Source organism: Ambystoma mexicanum, chromosome 10 (assembly GCF_040938575.1).
Source record: "Ambystoma mexicanum isolate Mex_15411 chromosome 10, UKY_AmexF1_1, whole genome shotgun sequence".
Taxonomy (NCBI): Eukaryota; Metazoa; Chordata; class Amphibia; order Caudata; family Ambystomatidae; genus Ambystoma; species Ambystoma mexicanum.
In genome coordinates, this window is record NC_090932.1 from 773828135 (window position 1) to 773842188 (window position 14054).

General features: G+C 46.6%; 1 protein-coding gene across 1 annotated transcript in view; it reads left to right on the plus strand.

The window, feature by feature from the left end:
• The window catches only part of GMPS (guanine monophosphate synthase), a 995590-nt gene that overhangs the window by 933443 nt on the left and 48093 nt on the right, over positions 1–14054 (plus strand). Inside the window, exon 15 of the mRNA XM_069618429.1 lies at positions 6362–6534. Coding sequence (XP_069474530.1) covers positions 6362–6534 — 173 coding nt within the window. The remainder of the gene's footprint in view (positions 1–6361; positions 6535–14054) is intronic.

A 14054-nucleotide genomic window follows, 5' to 3' on the forward strand; every position in this document is an offset into this window, starting at 1 on the left:
TCGATGTCCTGTGTTGGGCTATGCGAGACAACATGCTAGGAGGCGCATTGCTTCAGCAAACCTGGCCCCAAGCAATGGTGATCAGACACTTTGAAGGATTGAAGTGCTCATCTGCAAAATCTTCTGAACATGAAGTGTGCAATGCCCTGCTCCAGGAAATTTCCTCCACAGGGAGCTCTGGGGTATGCATTGGTTTTTCGAAATGAAACTTCCAACTCTCTTTGCATTTCCGCCTATCATCGTCATTCTGCTACTTCTAAGAAGACTGCAGAAGTTCGGGTCTATGTTGATTCCCATCCTTCCAGACTGAGTCGAAAGGACGTGCTTCCCAGAGCGTCTGGACACGTCTGTCTGCCTCACTAGCATCTCCACGTGAGCATGGACGTGCTCTCCCACTGAGGTTGTGCCCTCCATACGAGCATCATCAGCCTGAGCCTTTGTGCTTGGTTGAGGTATAAGGAGGGGGACTTGTCGGACCATGCGCTGAATATGCCCCTTTCGAGTTAGAGGCCTACCACAAAGTCTATCTAGGCCTGAAGGTGGGGCAAGTTCTCGGTTTGGTGTTGAGAGAGAGATCAGGACCACTTTACCTTCACAACTTTACCTGTTCTGAATGTCTGCTTTCATTGGCCCGGAAAGGCCTGAAGATTGACACACTGCAAAGGGGTAATTGGCCACCATTTCAGTCTGAGCAGGGCAGGGGTTCAATAGCCAGTTTCCCCAACGCCAGTCTGTCGTTCCTGCATGGGATTTGAATTGAAGCTCCATATAAACCCCTTTATTCATGTTCTTTAAGACTGATCACCCTTAAGATGATTTTTCTGTTGGCCTTCCACGAGATGGGCGAGTGAGCCCTATGTTCTGTTAGTTAAACCTCTGTGTTTTCCAAGGAAGTGACTTTTAGAGTGAGACCATCTTTCCTGCCCAAGCTTGTGGTGGAATTTGATCTCTCTCAGAAGAGCCATCTTCTTGTGTTTTTTCTGCCTCCTCATCCCTCTTAAGATGTAGAGGTCCCATCAACTGGACCTTCTGAGGCCCTCCGTCACCATATCTCTCAGGAAAGGAACATCAGGAAAGCTGACCAGCTTTTTGTGAGTTACACTTATGCCCATTCAGTCAGGGCTTTTACTAAGCAGACCCTGCCTAGATGCATCATTATTGCATCTCTGACTGTTACTCTTGGACTGGGAAGCTTGCGTCTGATGGTCTTGGGACTCCTTTAACCAGAGGCCTGGCTACCATCTCTATCCTGCAGCGGGGTGTCCCTTTCTTGGACATCTGTCAAGTGGCTAAATGGGCTTTGATGCACACATTTGCCAAACATTACTGCCAGGATTCCCTGTCATGGTAGGGCGCTCGCTTTGGCTGTATGGGTTTTTTTTTCTTGTCCTTGCTAGCCTCCAGATTTCTGCACTGCTAGAGGATTTTATCTATGGTGAGAAATATGTGGGAGGAAGGTATCCATTAGAAGAGCAAATTACTGACCTCCAGGTAATGTTCTTTCTGAAGGATTAGACTTCCTCCAAACATACCCCTGTTCAAGGGAAGTTCATTCACCTCATTTGTTCTTTGGGCCCTCAGCTGCTGAGTGCTAGAGAAAGGAGGCACCTCTTGGTGGCTGAAATAGTTTTGAAGGTCAAAGAGAATATCCAAGATGAGGAATCGGTTCTATGTGATATTTCTGCATATTGAAGACTGAAAACAGACATTATTTTTGATTGATTTTCTGCGGCCCTTAATATGCAGAAATATGACATTACATGACCCCCTAATCCACCCCCCCAAATCCAACTCCCACTTACAGATCCAATGCCCCACCCCTCCCACAATCATGAGATTTATTTGTAGATCAGGGGTTTTATCCCCAAATCCCCCTTTACTCCCACTCCACCCCCCTTTCCCACCAAAAGCCTTTTTCCCAAACCCCACCCACCCCCCAACACAGACACACTAACAGGCAGACAAACATGCACACTTAAATTTACCCGCTCCCAACCACCCTCCCCAAACATTACACACACACCACATTCACAAAAAACATTCACAAAACACTTACCTCGGTCACCTGTGCCTCACCTCTTCCGGCCAGGTCGTGCCCGTCAGCCCCTGCACGCACTCCTGGAAGATCGCTCAGATCGGTCTTTCTAAATCAGTCTTTTGAAAAATCGATTTCTTCACTTAGTACCGAGGAATCTGTTGGAGGAATAACTAATATTCTATCTGTTTTCTATGGAAGGACTAATCCATCAGAAAGAACATGACTGGTAAGTTAAGACCGGATGGGTACGTTGGGAGCAATGCAACCTTGGAATGGTAAGGATCTGCATTATTCAAACTGACAGTGGCTGTCAAAAAATTGCCAGCCAGCTGCGTAACATTTGCCCAATTCCAGAAATTCCTGTGATGGGCTATGGAGTTGGACCAGACAGCCGCAAGACCAGGTTTCGGCTACTTTAGACCCCACACATTAGTGACGTAGGGTCCAGGGGTCAAGTCCTAAAAATAAAAGTGGGTGGATTCATCAACAAACGCAATGTGATGTGTTGTCGCCAGAAATTGGCATGTCAAGATGAAATATGCACATCTCATTAAATTGACGTTGCATAGACACACAGATCCTCATCCCTATCATAGATAACCTTGAACAAGACACGGCCACCATTAATACAATCTACTCACACATCCAAAGCTGGATGGCGTACAACAGCCTCTGTCCCAATGGAGACAAAACTGAGATCCTTATAGTTGGCTCCCCCAACAAACTCAGTAAACTCCACCCAGACTACACCTCCATAATGATTGACGGTACACCCATCAACATTGGGTGTATACCTCGACTCAAATCTCACCATGAACAACCATATTGGCGCCCTCTCCTCCTCAACAGCCTACACAGCCAAACTCATCACACTCAGCAGACCTCTTTCTCCCGAAAACTGCTTAACACTTGCTAGAGCACTCATCCTAACAAAATTAGATTACTGCAACATTTTATCACTAGGTACCTCCAAAACAAATCTAACCAAACTCCAGCTCTTACACAACAAAGCCCTTAGAGCAGCTCTGGGCATCAAAAGAAGAGAACACCTCTCACAACACAGTAGAGAAGCACACTGGTTCCCACTGCAGTCCAGAATCCTCCATAAAACACTCACCATCACACACAAATGCCTATCAGACACGGCACCTACCTACCTCAATAAATGCATTGCACGCAAAACCAGATCGAGAATCCCTTAGATCCAACGCAAATATCCCACTACTCATTCCCTGCTTCACCACCACAAGAGCAGGCAACTCTAGCTTCACTATCGCAGCCCCTTGCATCTGGAACTCTCTCCCACCCCACCTATCAAATGAAACCTTGCTACCCAAGTTCAAAAAACAACTCAAAACTTGGCTGTTCAACAAGTACTAATACTCTTGCATACACGTCTTACCCTAGACGCAAAAAAACATAGTAAAATTAGATCAATGCTATGGTAGATAATAGACAATGCACCTGTCATACAGCTGCAACCAAAAATGCATGTAACCCAGTTCTGACAATAAAGATCTGTTCCCAGTTATTAACAATGATGCATGTATATATAACTTGCTATCAACTAAGATATATGTAACTGCAACCTTCTAACAAAGCTATATGTAACTACACCTTGATACCCAAGGGCTTGGGCGTATAACCAAATACAATAAATATATATATTTTTTTTAAAAACACCAAATTTGCACAGGACGAAAGGCATTTGCCTTTCATAAAATCAACACAGACGCAAAACCAAGAGAGGATATTTTCCTCTAATAGTAATTTTAAAAACTTTAAAAGGTGTGCATGTTTTAAACTCCAAGAACCAAAACCAATGTTTTCCCTGGAACATGGAGTACAGAAATAGGACATTTCACCCTATTTTAATTCATAAATTCAAAGAAGTCTTTGAATGTTTCTCATTTTAGCTGGGGGGGGGAGGCTGAGTCCACCCTCTTAATAAAGTGGGTGGACTACGTCCACCCGCGTGCACCCTCGACTTGAGCCATGATGGGGTCCATGGCTTGATCCTGTGAAAGTGCTTGACCAAAGGGCTGGAAGACTGCCAAAAAAGCAATAAGGCACAAATAGGACATGTACCATGAGGAGCAGCCATTTGAAGGATTATTCAACAAGGCATTATCGCTGTAAAAAAAAAACTAGTGCGTAATAGTGCATCACAAAAGAAAATAAACTATTTTCATTGGCACTAGCCTGTCCTGTGAACATCAAAAAGTGTGTAAAGATTTCCTACAAGTAAACAAAAAAGGAGCACAATGCCCCGGCAGCCATTCTACCTAAGGTGTCAAGCGTTAAAACAAAAAAGTAAATGGAAATGGGAGACTATCTCCTTCCACTGGGGCAGTATAGGGACTTAAGCAACACACTCCAAACAATGAGAAAAAAGTAAGTGAGTGAGGATAAAACGATATGCTGGTGGTTCCATTGAATTCAACGGGGGGGGGGGGAGTTGCAAAAAGGGAAAACTTCCCTAACAATCATCTGGGTTAGAACCGCTCTTCTGTAAGTAGACACCTGCCTTCTATTTGCAGGTACTATCACAAACTAGATCACTATTTTACTCTGCACTCAATTTGTTATTGAATACTTATTGAAAGAGCTGCAGCAAAATGTGATGCTATTCAAGGTCTTTGAACCTTTGTGTTTAATGGAAAGCGAATGTGTTTGCTTTAAAGTGGAAATGAGTTGTATTGCCCCTACTGGATGGGTTCTAAATGCATGATTTTGGAAGTGGTGTAGACAGTTGGAGCACTTTACCTAAACCACATTTCACATGTGCAAACATCTTAAATTAACATTAAAGGTTCACCTAAAACAGGCCGCTTCTCAATTCTTTTTTTAAAGGATCCAGACACACCTGGATAAAACTGAACACACTCAATATGAAGTGTGTTGAGGTAAGGCATTGGCAGGACCAAGTATTGTGCACAATTTCACGCCTGTGTATGATATTTGAAACCTCAAGTGATCAAAAAGCAGCTGCTAAACATGGCATAGCCAGATCATTGGTGGTCTGCAGTAGGTTCTCCTACAAAGCAGCCGACAGGCTACCAGTCTCTACTGGGCCTTTCCACCTCATGGAAATGGGCTGTAGCAACTTTTTTAACAAACACACTTATAACCAACATTTGCGAGGTGGATATATGAGATGCACAGACATTCCTGCCACCACAAAAGTCTGGACATGCGTGCATTGATACGAGATGTACAGTTTGTACTCCAGAACCTATTCAAATGCAGGAACATCTCTTCACCCGCCTCCTGGTCTACTGTTGTTTTTATGTGTCAACATGTACGTGAATCTATTCTGGAGAATGATAAATAACTATGTGTAATTCTCCTGCAGTGATTTCAGATATTTCACATGCAACCCACCCAAACTCTCTGAAGAGCAGCATCTATTCTTTTTTTTCCATGGGTTCGTAATTTAGTCGAAGATGAAAGGGTTGGTGAAGTTGAGGATACTGTCGTGGAATGTGGGTAAAAATAGGTCCTACTCTATAAGGTCTTATTCTCGGTCACTTCAAACATGAAGTTATATTGTCTATTATTTACTGATGTACTAATGGCTGTGAAGTGCTTTCCGAGCCAGTAATGTCCCACTAGCCTGCCTTCATCAAGTGCTTATGGCGATTACTGTCTGCAAACGCTGAGCCTCCGCATAAATTATGCTATTTTAGGGGTGCTGCAATTGTTTTGTTGCCACGGTGGCCATTTCTGACCGAAATGCTTTACTTTCTAATGAAGAAAGAACTCTCCAAAGGGATACCACAACCTTTTTCCATGCTAACTGGCAGAGAAGGGTGGGTGGCTGTGGGACAGGGGATTTGGTGAGGATGGGGGATTTCTTTAATATATGCTAGGTTGTGGGAAGCTGGTGGGTGGGGAAGGGTCAGATGTGTCGAGCGAGTGAGCAGTAGAGTGAGAGTGGAGGTTTGTGACACACAGGGAAGCAGTGTTCAGCCCTCTTGGAAAGTATACCCATAGCCATAGATTCAACCCATGATCCGAGCAAGCGAATTGGCTATACGCTGTGCTGATTACTCAGGATTCACATTCGGATATCTTTAAATATTTAGGAAATTCTGTCGCATTCCCCTTTAAAAATGAACACCTTATTTCTCCAAACCATGATTTTCAATTGTCCTTCTCTAATGTTCAAATAAAGAATAGTTATTTTGTCCGGAGATGCAATAACGTACAGTTCAGATAGTCCACTAAAATGAAAATGTGTACATTTGGTTTCCTATAGGAAAGACTCTTAAGAGTATGTTTTGTAATCCTCGCCTAATGTGTTCCATTTTATTTTTAAAGGTTGTGTTGGAAAAGTCAGTCAGATGCCAGTTATTTTGACACCATTACATTTTGATCGGGACAGTTTACAAAAACAGCCTTCATGTCAAAGATCTGTGGTTATTCGGACCTTTATTACTAGTGACTTCATGACTGGTATTCCAGCAACTCCTGGGAATGAGATTCCAGAAGAGGTACTTTTTATTTTTTTATATCTTGATGAAACGTTTTCTGTAGTAAATGTATATTTGTGTACTTGGGTATGCAGATCTGTCATAAAGTAGTCCGCTTTGATTAACTTGGCTTCTCTTTAAATGCTTACCATGTAATTGATGCTGAATACAGTCTGTCAATGTAAATGTTCATTTTAATTATTCCGATTCAGGCGTTAATAGTATATCAAAAAGCATGAAAAGAAAGATGAACACAGGCCATTTTAACTAAGAACATATAGTTTGCATTCTCTACTTTAGTGGTGCTACCCACCTAGGGCACTGTTCTCTCTAAGTATTACTGATGCTTTTTATGCCTCCTGTGAGACCAGAATGAAGGTATAAGAAAAGAAAATCAACCCAATGAAGAACAGGACAAGATATTATGTGGGATTAATGTATTGCCACAAGACAAGTTGGTATGGCCATATCAAATATCTGGGAGAAATAACCGTGTCTAACAAGACAGAAACTGAAGCATCCTATATATAACCATATTTCTGATGTTTGTTAATCTGCTTAGAATCACATGCTGTGCATAGGTCCGACATCCAGTGGTCACTGCGGAGTATTGCATTTTGTTTTTCGTAGTCGAAAAGGGGACGTCGACAAGGCGTGTCTGAAACACTATCCCTATAGTGACGTGCGTTGTACCCACAATCCCTCACGCGTCGAGGTCCCTCAGATTGTTTTTTTCCGCCCAGCTTCTGGTCGCCTTCACGCGGAGCTCCTCGAGAGACATTGCAACTCCTCGACCTTTGGTCGTTTTTTCTCTAATATTAATAATCCCTCCCTCAACGCAGTTGTAAGCTGTTCTCCGCCGAAAAGAATCTTAGACGGAGGGTCGAGCGGAAGAAATCCTTCGGCGCTGCCGAACACGTGGCCTGGCCTCGCAGGCCATATACAGTAGGGAGAGTGGGGTCGTGGGACATCTCTGGGTCTTTTCTGAGAATGCCTTTCCCTTTCCCCTTCCTTTCCCTTGGGGTGTTTATCGCGATTTATTGCCTCGGCTATGGAGAGGACACCGTTTAGGTTTTGCCCACTTTGTAAAGGCAAATTCACTTGGAAGGACAAGCACTCACGGTGTAACCGCTGCTTGCCCCTCGATCACAAGGAGGAAGGGTGCGCGGCTTGTCGGCTTCTTAAGCCTAAAACTCTAAAAGACCGAAGGGTTAAAAGGTGGGCGGCCTACGCGATGTCGAAGGCCGAAGGTTCACCCGCCGCTGCTACCACCGACAGTGACGAGGAACGCGATAACACGACCTCCGCTACGGAAGTCGAAACCCCCTCTAAGGAGCGCTTACGCGCTTCGTCGTCTGTCCCCGGCCCCGACGGGCTCGGCTCACGCCCTGCTTATGGGGATGAACACCCCGGCGACACAGACGCACACAAAGATCCACATAAACACACAACCCACGGCTCTTCTTCGACGAAGTCGAAAAGACCTTCGGCGCCCAAGGAGACGCAGGTTCCACCGGCGGCCTCCTCGGACCGTTCGGGTTCGAAGCCCCTCTCGCAACCGCAGCCGCGACCTGCGACTGGGCTTTCGGCAAACAAGGGCGCTGCCACCAAACCATCGGCCGGTGCGCATCAACAGAAAGCGCAGACCGCCGTAGAGCGTTCGATACCCATAGCGTCGAAAACTCAAGCTTCCGCCGACAAGCGAGTCGCCGACAGCTTAGCAAGGATCGCTGTAGCCGACGCCCAAAAGCGTACGCCGAAGATTACGTCGAGCGTTACGCATAAGCTAAAGGATACGCCGAAAAAGCCCGAAGGGAAGCAGGGACTACCCCCTTCAGTCAGGGAGTCTCCCGACACACCTGAAGGTTTTTCGGAGGGCGACGGGACACTTTCCTCGACGCTTTGGGAGAGGTCGAGCCATTTCGAGTTAGATAACCCTATGTTTCCCCCGCCAGACCGCTCTGGGGTACCCCATGAAACAATGGAAAAACTCCACCTCTGTATGGAGAGGATGGAAAGGTTCATGAGCACCCAGGCCTCTCAAACTCACAAGAGGACCAGAGAAGGGCCTCAGGAGGACCCCAGGGCCAAAAATCCGAGGCTAGTCGATCCCCAGCAGGACACAGCCTCAGACTTCCAAGATGTATATGACCTCACTGGGGAGGAACAATACTTCGAGGAAGAAGATGATTTCATGGACAATGAAGAACAGAACCAGGAGGAATGTCTGGAAGACAGAACAGACATTATAGAAGAAGGCTTCGGGGTTAACCCAGAAGAGGGACCTTCACACCCCTGGCAATCACCATCAGTGTTTTCCGACACTGATGTCCTAAACCTAACTCCTCCGGACAATTCTCCAGTTAGGAACACGTCTCCAATTGACGATCAGCCCACGTTCAATGCACTGTTGCGCAGAGCAGCAGCGCATTTCGAACTCGACACCGGGGAACTCTCTCCAGAATTAGATTTTGTAGAAAGAGTGATTAAAGAAAAACCCCCGGTCAGCCAGACCATTCCACTCCTCGCTTCAGTGAAGAGAAGGATCATACCTTCGCTGTCCACTCCCGCAATGATCAGAGGGGTCAATCCACGGATTGAAAAACTTTTCACTCCTTCACCCTCAGACCCCCTCTACATTAGGGGACATTCCATTCCGGATTCCCTAGTGGTATCTAATACTAGAAAGAGGGCAGGGGTACCACTTTCCACCAGTGAGGCACCCCCTGACAAGGAGGGCAAGAGGCTATATGCCCTTGCAAAAAGAGTTACTTCCTCGGCTGCCTTCTCAGCAAGAATTGCCAACAACAATTCCTTGCTTGCAAGCTACGCAGACGCGCAGTGGGCCAAACTGCGAAAAGACGCCGAGGAAGCACCGGAGCCTTTACGTACGCGCCTACTGTCAACTATTGGCGAAGGAACCCAAGTGAACCAGAGCATTGTTAAAAACTCTCTGGACGCGGCAGAAACAGCAGGACGTTCCTTGGTACAAGGAATACTCCTAAAGCGCCATGTATGGCTGCGCAACTCAGGCTTTAAACCAGAGACACAGGCGTCTTTGATAAATAAACCTGTCGAGGACGCTAACCTCTTCGGAAAAGCGGTAGATGAAGCCCTAGAGATGGCTAAAAAAGAGTTCGACACTATCAAGACTCTTGACCAAATCTCTAAGCCCACTACCAGGCGCGGCTATGGCAACAAACGCTTTTTTCGTGGCCAACGCCAACACCAACAACAAAATCAACATCAGCAATACCCTGCCACCAATTACCAAACCAATAGTGGGCAGTACAGCCAAAGAGGCCAACGCCGGGGCAAAGGGAGGGGTCGGGGATCCACCCCCAGAGGCTCCCAAGCCCCCAACAACTCCAAGTGACGCGAAGATTCGCGTCCCCTCCCATGCCACACCGGTCGGGGGCCGGATAACATCCTTTCTTCCTGCATGGGAGGAGATAACTTCAGACCGTTGGGTACTTTCCACCGTAGCCCACGGATACTGTATCGAATTCGACAGTTCCCCATCCTACAGACCCCCGAGGGGACGTCGCATGACACCGGAACATCTTGCCATCCTTCTCCAAGAAGTACTACAACTGCTGGAAAAAGGAGCCATAGAGGTCGTGCCTCTATCTCAGGTAACGGAAGGTATTTATTCAGTGTACTTCCTTGTACCCAAAAAGGATCTAACCATGCGCCCTGTATTAGATCTGCGCCCAGCGAACAAGTTTATCAAACCCCAAAAGTTTCGTATGGTAACCTTACAGGAAGTAATCCCACTGCTTTCTCAGGGAGATTACATGACAACATTGGACATGAAAGATGCATACTTTCATATTTTAATGTTGCCAGCGCACAGAAAATACCTCAGGTTCATGATAGAGGGCAAACACTACCAGTTCAAAGTGCTACCCTTCGGCATAGCATCAGCACCAAGGGTATTCACGAAGGTGCTGGCAGTGGCAGCGGCCCACCTGCGCAGGTTGTCCATCCCAGTTTACCCTTACCTCGACGACTGGCTCATAACAGGGGATTCTTACGAAACATGCTTCTCCAATACCCAAAAGACAGTAGACCTTTTGTTCCAGTTGGGCTTCTCCATCAACGAAAAGAAGTCCAGTTTAGACCCCAGTCAAATCAAGCAATTCCTAGGGGCTCTAATTCAAACAAAGGACGGCCTCGTCTTCCCCTCCTAAGAGAGGGTCCAAAACATGCTGTTTCAGATCCCTCAATATGTAACCGGTCGAGAGGTGACGGTACGCAAAGCAATGCGCTTGCTAGGAATGATGGCGTCGTGTATTTATTTGGTACCTCACGCGCGCCTGCGCATGCGCCCAATGCAAGAGTGGCTCAACAGCCAGTGGTGTCAGGCCAGCGGACTATGGGAGGATCTAGTTGTGGTCTCGCAGGCCTTAGTTCTCTCGCTACGGTGGTGGACAAAGGAAAACATGGAAAAAGGGAAACCCTTTGCCACACCCGCGGCGGAAGCCACTCTAACCACAGACGCATCCCTCACAGGATGGGGGGCGCACCTATCCCATCAGACTGCTAACGGAGTGTGGACTCCGAACGTAGCATCCAAACACATAAATCTACTGGAGCTACTAGCTGTGTTCAAGGCGCTAAGAGCCTTCCAGGAACACCTACAAGGCAAAACAGTAATGGTCCTTACAGACAGCACCACAGCCATGTACTACATCAACAAGCAAGGGGGCACCCACTCTCCAGGCCTGTCCAAGCTGGCCCAGAATATATGGAAGTGGGCTCTCAAACAGGACATGTTCCTACTATCACTACATGTACCCGGGGAACTCAATCTGCTAGCAGACAGTCTCAGCAGAGATTTCCCCCTGCCCAAAGAGTACGAATGGCGCCTGCACGAAGACATCGTCTTCGACGTCTTCACACAATGGGGATTCCCAGAAATAGACCTGTTCGCAACCCTGGAAAACTCACAATGCCTAAGTTACGCCTCCAGGTACCCCCAGAACCAATCCAAGGGGAACGGTCTGTCGATGCAATGGTCAGGGAAATTTGTTTACGCTTTTCCCCCGACTCCCCTTCTCAACAAAGTGGTGCACAAGATGCACCAGGAACAAGTGACCATGATACTAGTGGCCCCAATGTGGGCACGACAACCATGGTTCGCTCACTTGATGGAGATGTCTCTATCCCCCCCAGTAAAACTCCCCTGCCCGTACAACATGCTGTCTCAGGACAAAGGCAGGACTCTGCATCCATGCCCCCAGAACATGAACTTAGCAGCTTGGCTCCTGAGATCATAGAGTTCGGACATCTACAACTCCCGCAAAGATGCATGGACATCCTCAGGGAAGCCCGAAAACCGAACACTCGCCACTGCTATTCTAGCAAGTGGAAAAGATTTGTCATCTGGTGCAGGAGTAAAAGCATCAACCCTATTGACTGCTCTCCCACACATGTGGTCCTATACCTGACCCACCTATTGGATTCAGGTCTAGTGTTTAACTCCATTAAAGTCCACCTAGCTGCACTTTCTGCATACACCACTTCCCAACTCAAAGTGTCGTGGTGGAGGATCCCTGTTATAAAGGCCTTCATGGAGGGAGTAAAGAGAATACACCCCCCGATAGCTGACCCAGCTCCCGGATGGGACCTTAATGTGGTACTTACCAGACTCATGGGCTCTCCATTCGAACCCATGCACAAAGCATCTCTTAAACACCTCACGCTTAAGACTGCTTTTTTAATAGCTATCACCTCCATCAGGAGAGTAAGTGAACTTCAGGCTCTTTCTACTCTAGACCCCTTCGTTACAGTTCACAAAGATAAAGTGGTTCTACGCACTCACCCTAGGTTTGCTCCGAAATTTATTTCTAAATTCCACGTAAACCAATCTATAGAACTACCAACGTTCTTTCAAAATCCTTCCAATTTGGGAGAAAGGACTCTGCACACACTAGATGTACGCAGAGCGGTCATGTTCTACATGGAAAGAACCAGACCACTGAGGAAGACTAATCAGTTCTTCGTCTCGGTGGCAGCAGGAAGAGAAGGAGATGCAGTTTCAAAATCCACTATTTCTAGATGGATTGTTCAATGCATCACTCTCTGCTATACTCTTGCTAAGAGAGAACTGCCCTTTAGGCCAAGAGCACACTCTACTCGAGGCACGGGGGCATCCATAGCATTCATTGCAAATGTTCCCCTTGAGTCCATCTGCAAAGCGGCTACCTGGAGTTCTGTGCACACCTTTACAAAACACTACTGTCTAGATACACACTCTAGATCTGACTCCCAGGTGGGACAGGCAGTATTACGACACCTTTTCTCTACTGTTCCTTCTCATAACCCACCGCCAACTCCGGGTACTGCTCGCTAGTCTATGCACAGCATGTGATTCTAAGCAGATTAACAAACATCAGAAGAGAATGCATTACTTACCGTAAAAGCATTTCTGATGGTTGTATCTGCTTAGATTCACATGCGCCCGCCCTTCCTCCCCTCTCGGATGGAAGGAACATAGACTTCCTTTATATATCTCTCTCTTTTCTGTACTCTCTCACGTCTAGAAGGCTCCCTCAGGGCAGAAAAATACAAACAGAGGGACCTCGACGCGTGAGGGATTGTGGGTACAACGCACGTCACTATAGGGATAGTTTTTCAGACACGCCTTGTCGACGTCCCCTTTTCGACTACGAAAAACAAAATGCAATACTCCGCAGTGACCACTGGATGTCGGACCTATGCACAGCATGTGAATCTAAGCAGATACAACCATCAGAAATGCTTTTACGGTAAGTAATGCATTCTCATACATTGCACAACGTCTTAATCCTGGAAGCTGTGGAGAAGAAGACGACTTACTTTCCTGGTTCCTGTGTGTTGCGCATCTTAGTTTCCTGGTGCCCGCATGTAGCACATCTTTTGCAAGAATGTCACTATAAAGGTCACCACATTCACTGTTTAATGTCAATGTTATAGAGCATCTGCAGGAGGGGGTCGGGCTGTGCCATTTGCTTTTTAGAATGTCAGATAAGTGGACCCCATAACGTAATTATTTTACTCTTCATAGCAGATGGAGTGGCATACACCACCTCAAACTGGCATTGGTAACACTTGCTCCACTTCCTCACATATATGAAATCTCTGGCGTAGAGCTGAGGTGCCTGTAGAGACTTTGGGTCGAACCTAGGCGTGGAAGCTGTTGAGATATAATCTTATGTACTTTGCTAAATCCCTCACAGAACCCTAGAACTCCTCCCCCAAAATCTCAGCTGCCCTCTGTGCACCTTATGCAGTGTGCACAGATATGAGTGGTGTGTGTAACCTTCTCCCCATCACTATCGCATGCGGGCACAAGTGGTTGCCCTTACCTGGCTGTTTCCTGTGGCTGCCAATTTAGCGTCTGGTTTTCCGCAAGGGCCCGCTTCAATCAAACGAGAAAATGGGCATGCAACAACAATATGAGAAGGATAGTTACTGCACCTGTTTATCATGTCCACATAATCTATGGAGCGCTCTCAAAATGTCATGTTGTATGGGACAATACCCCATGCAATGTC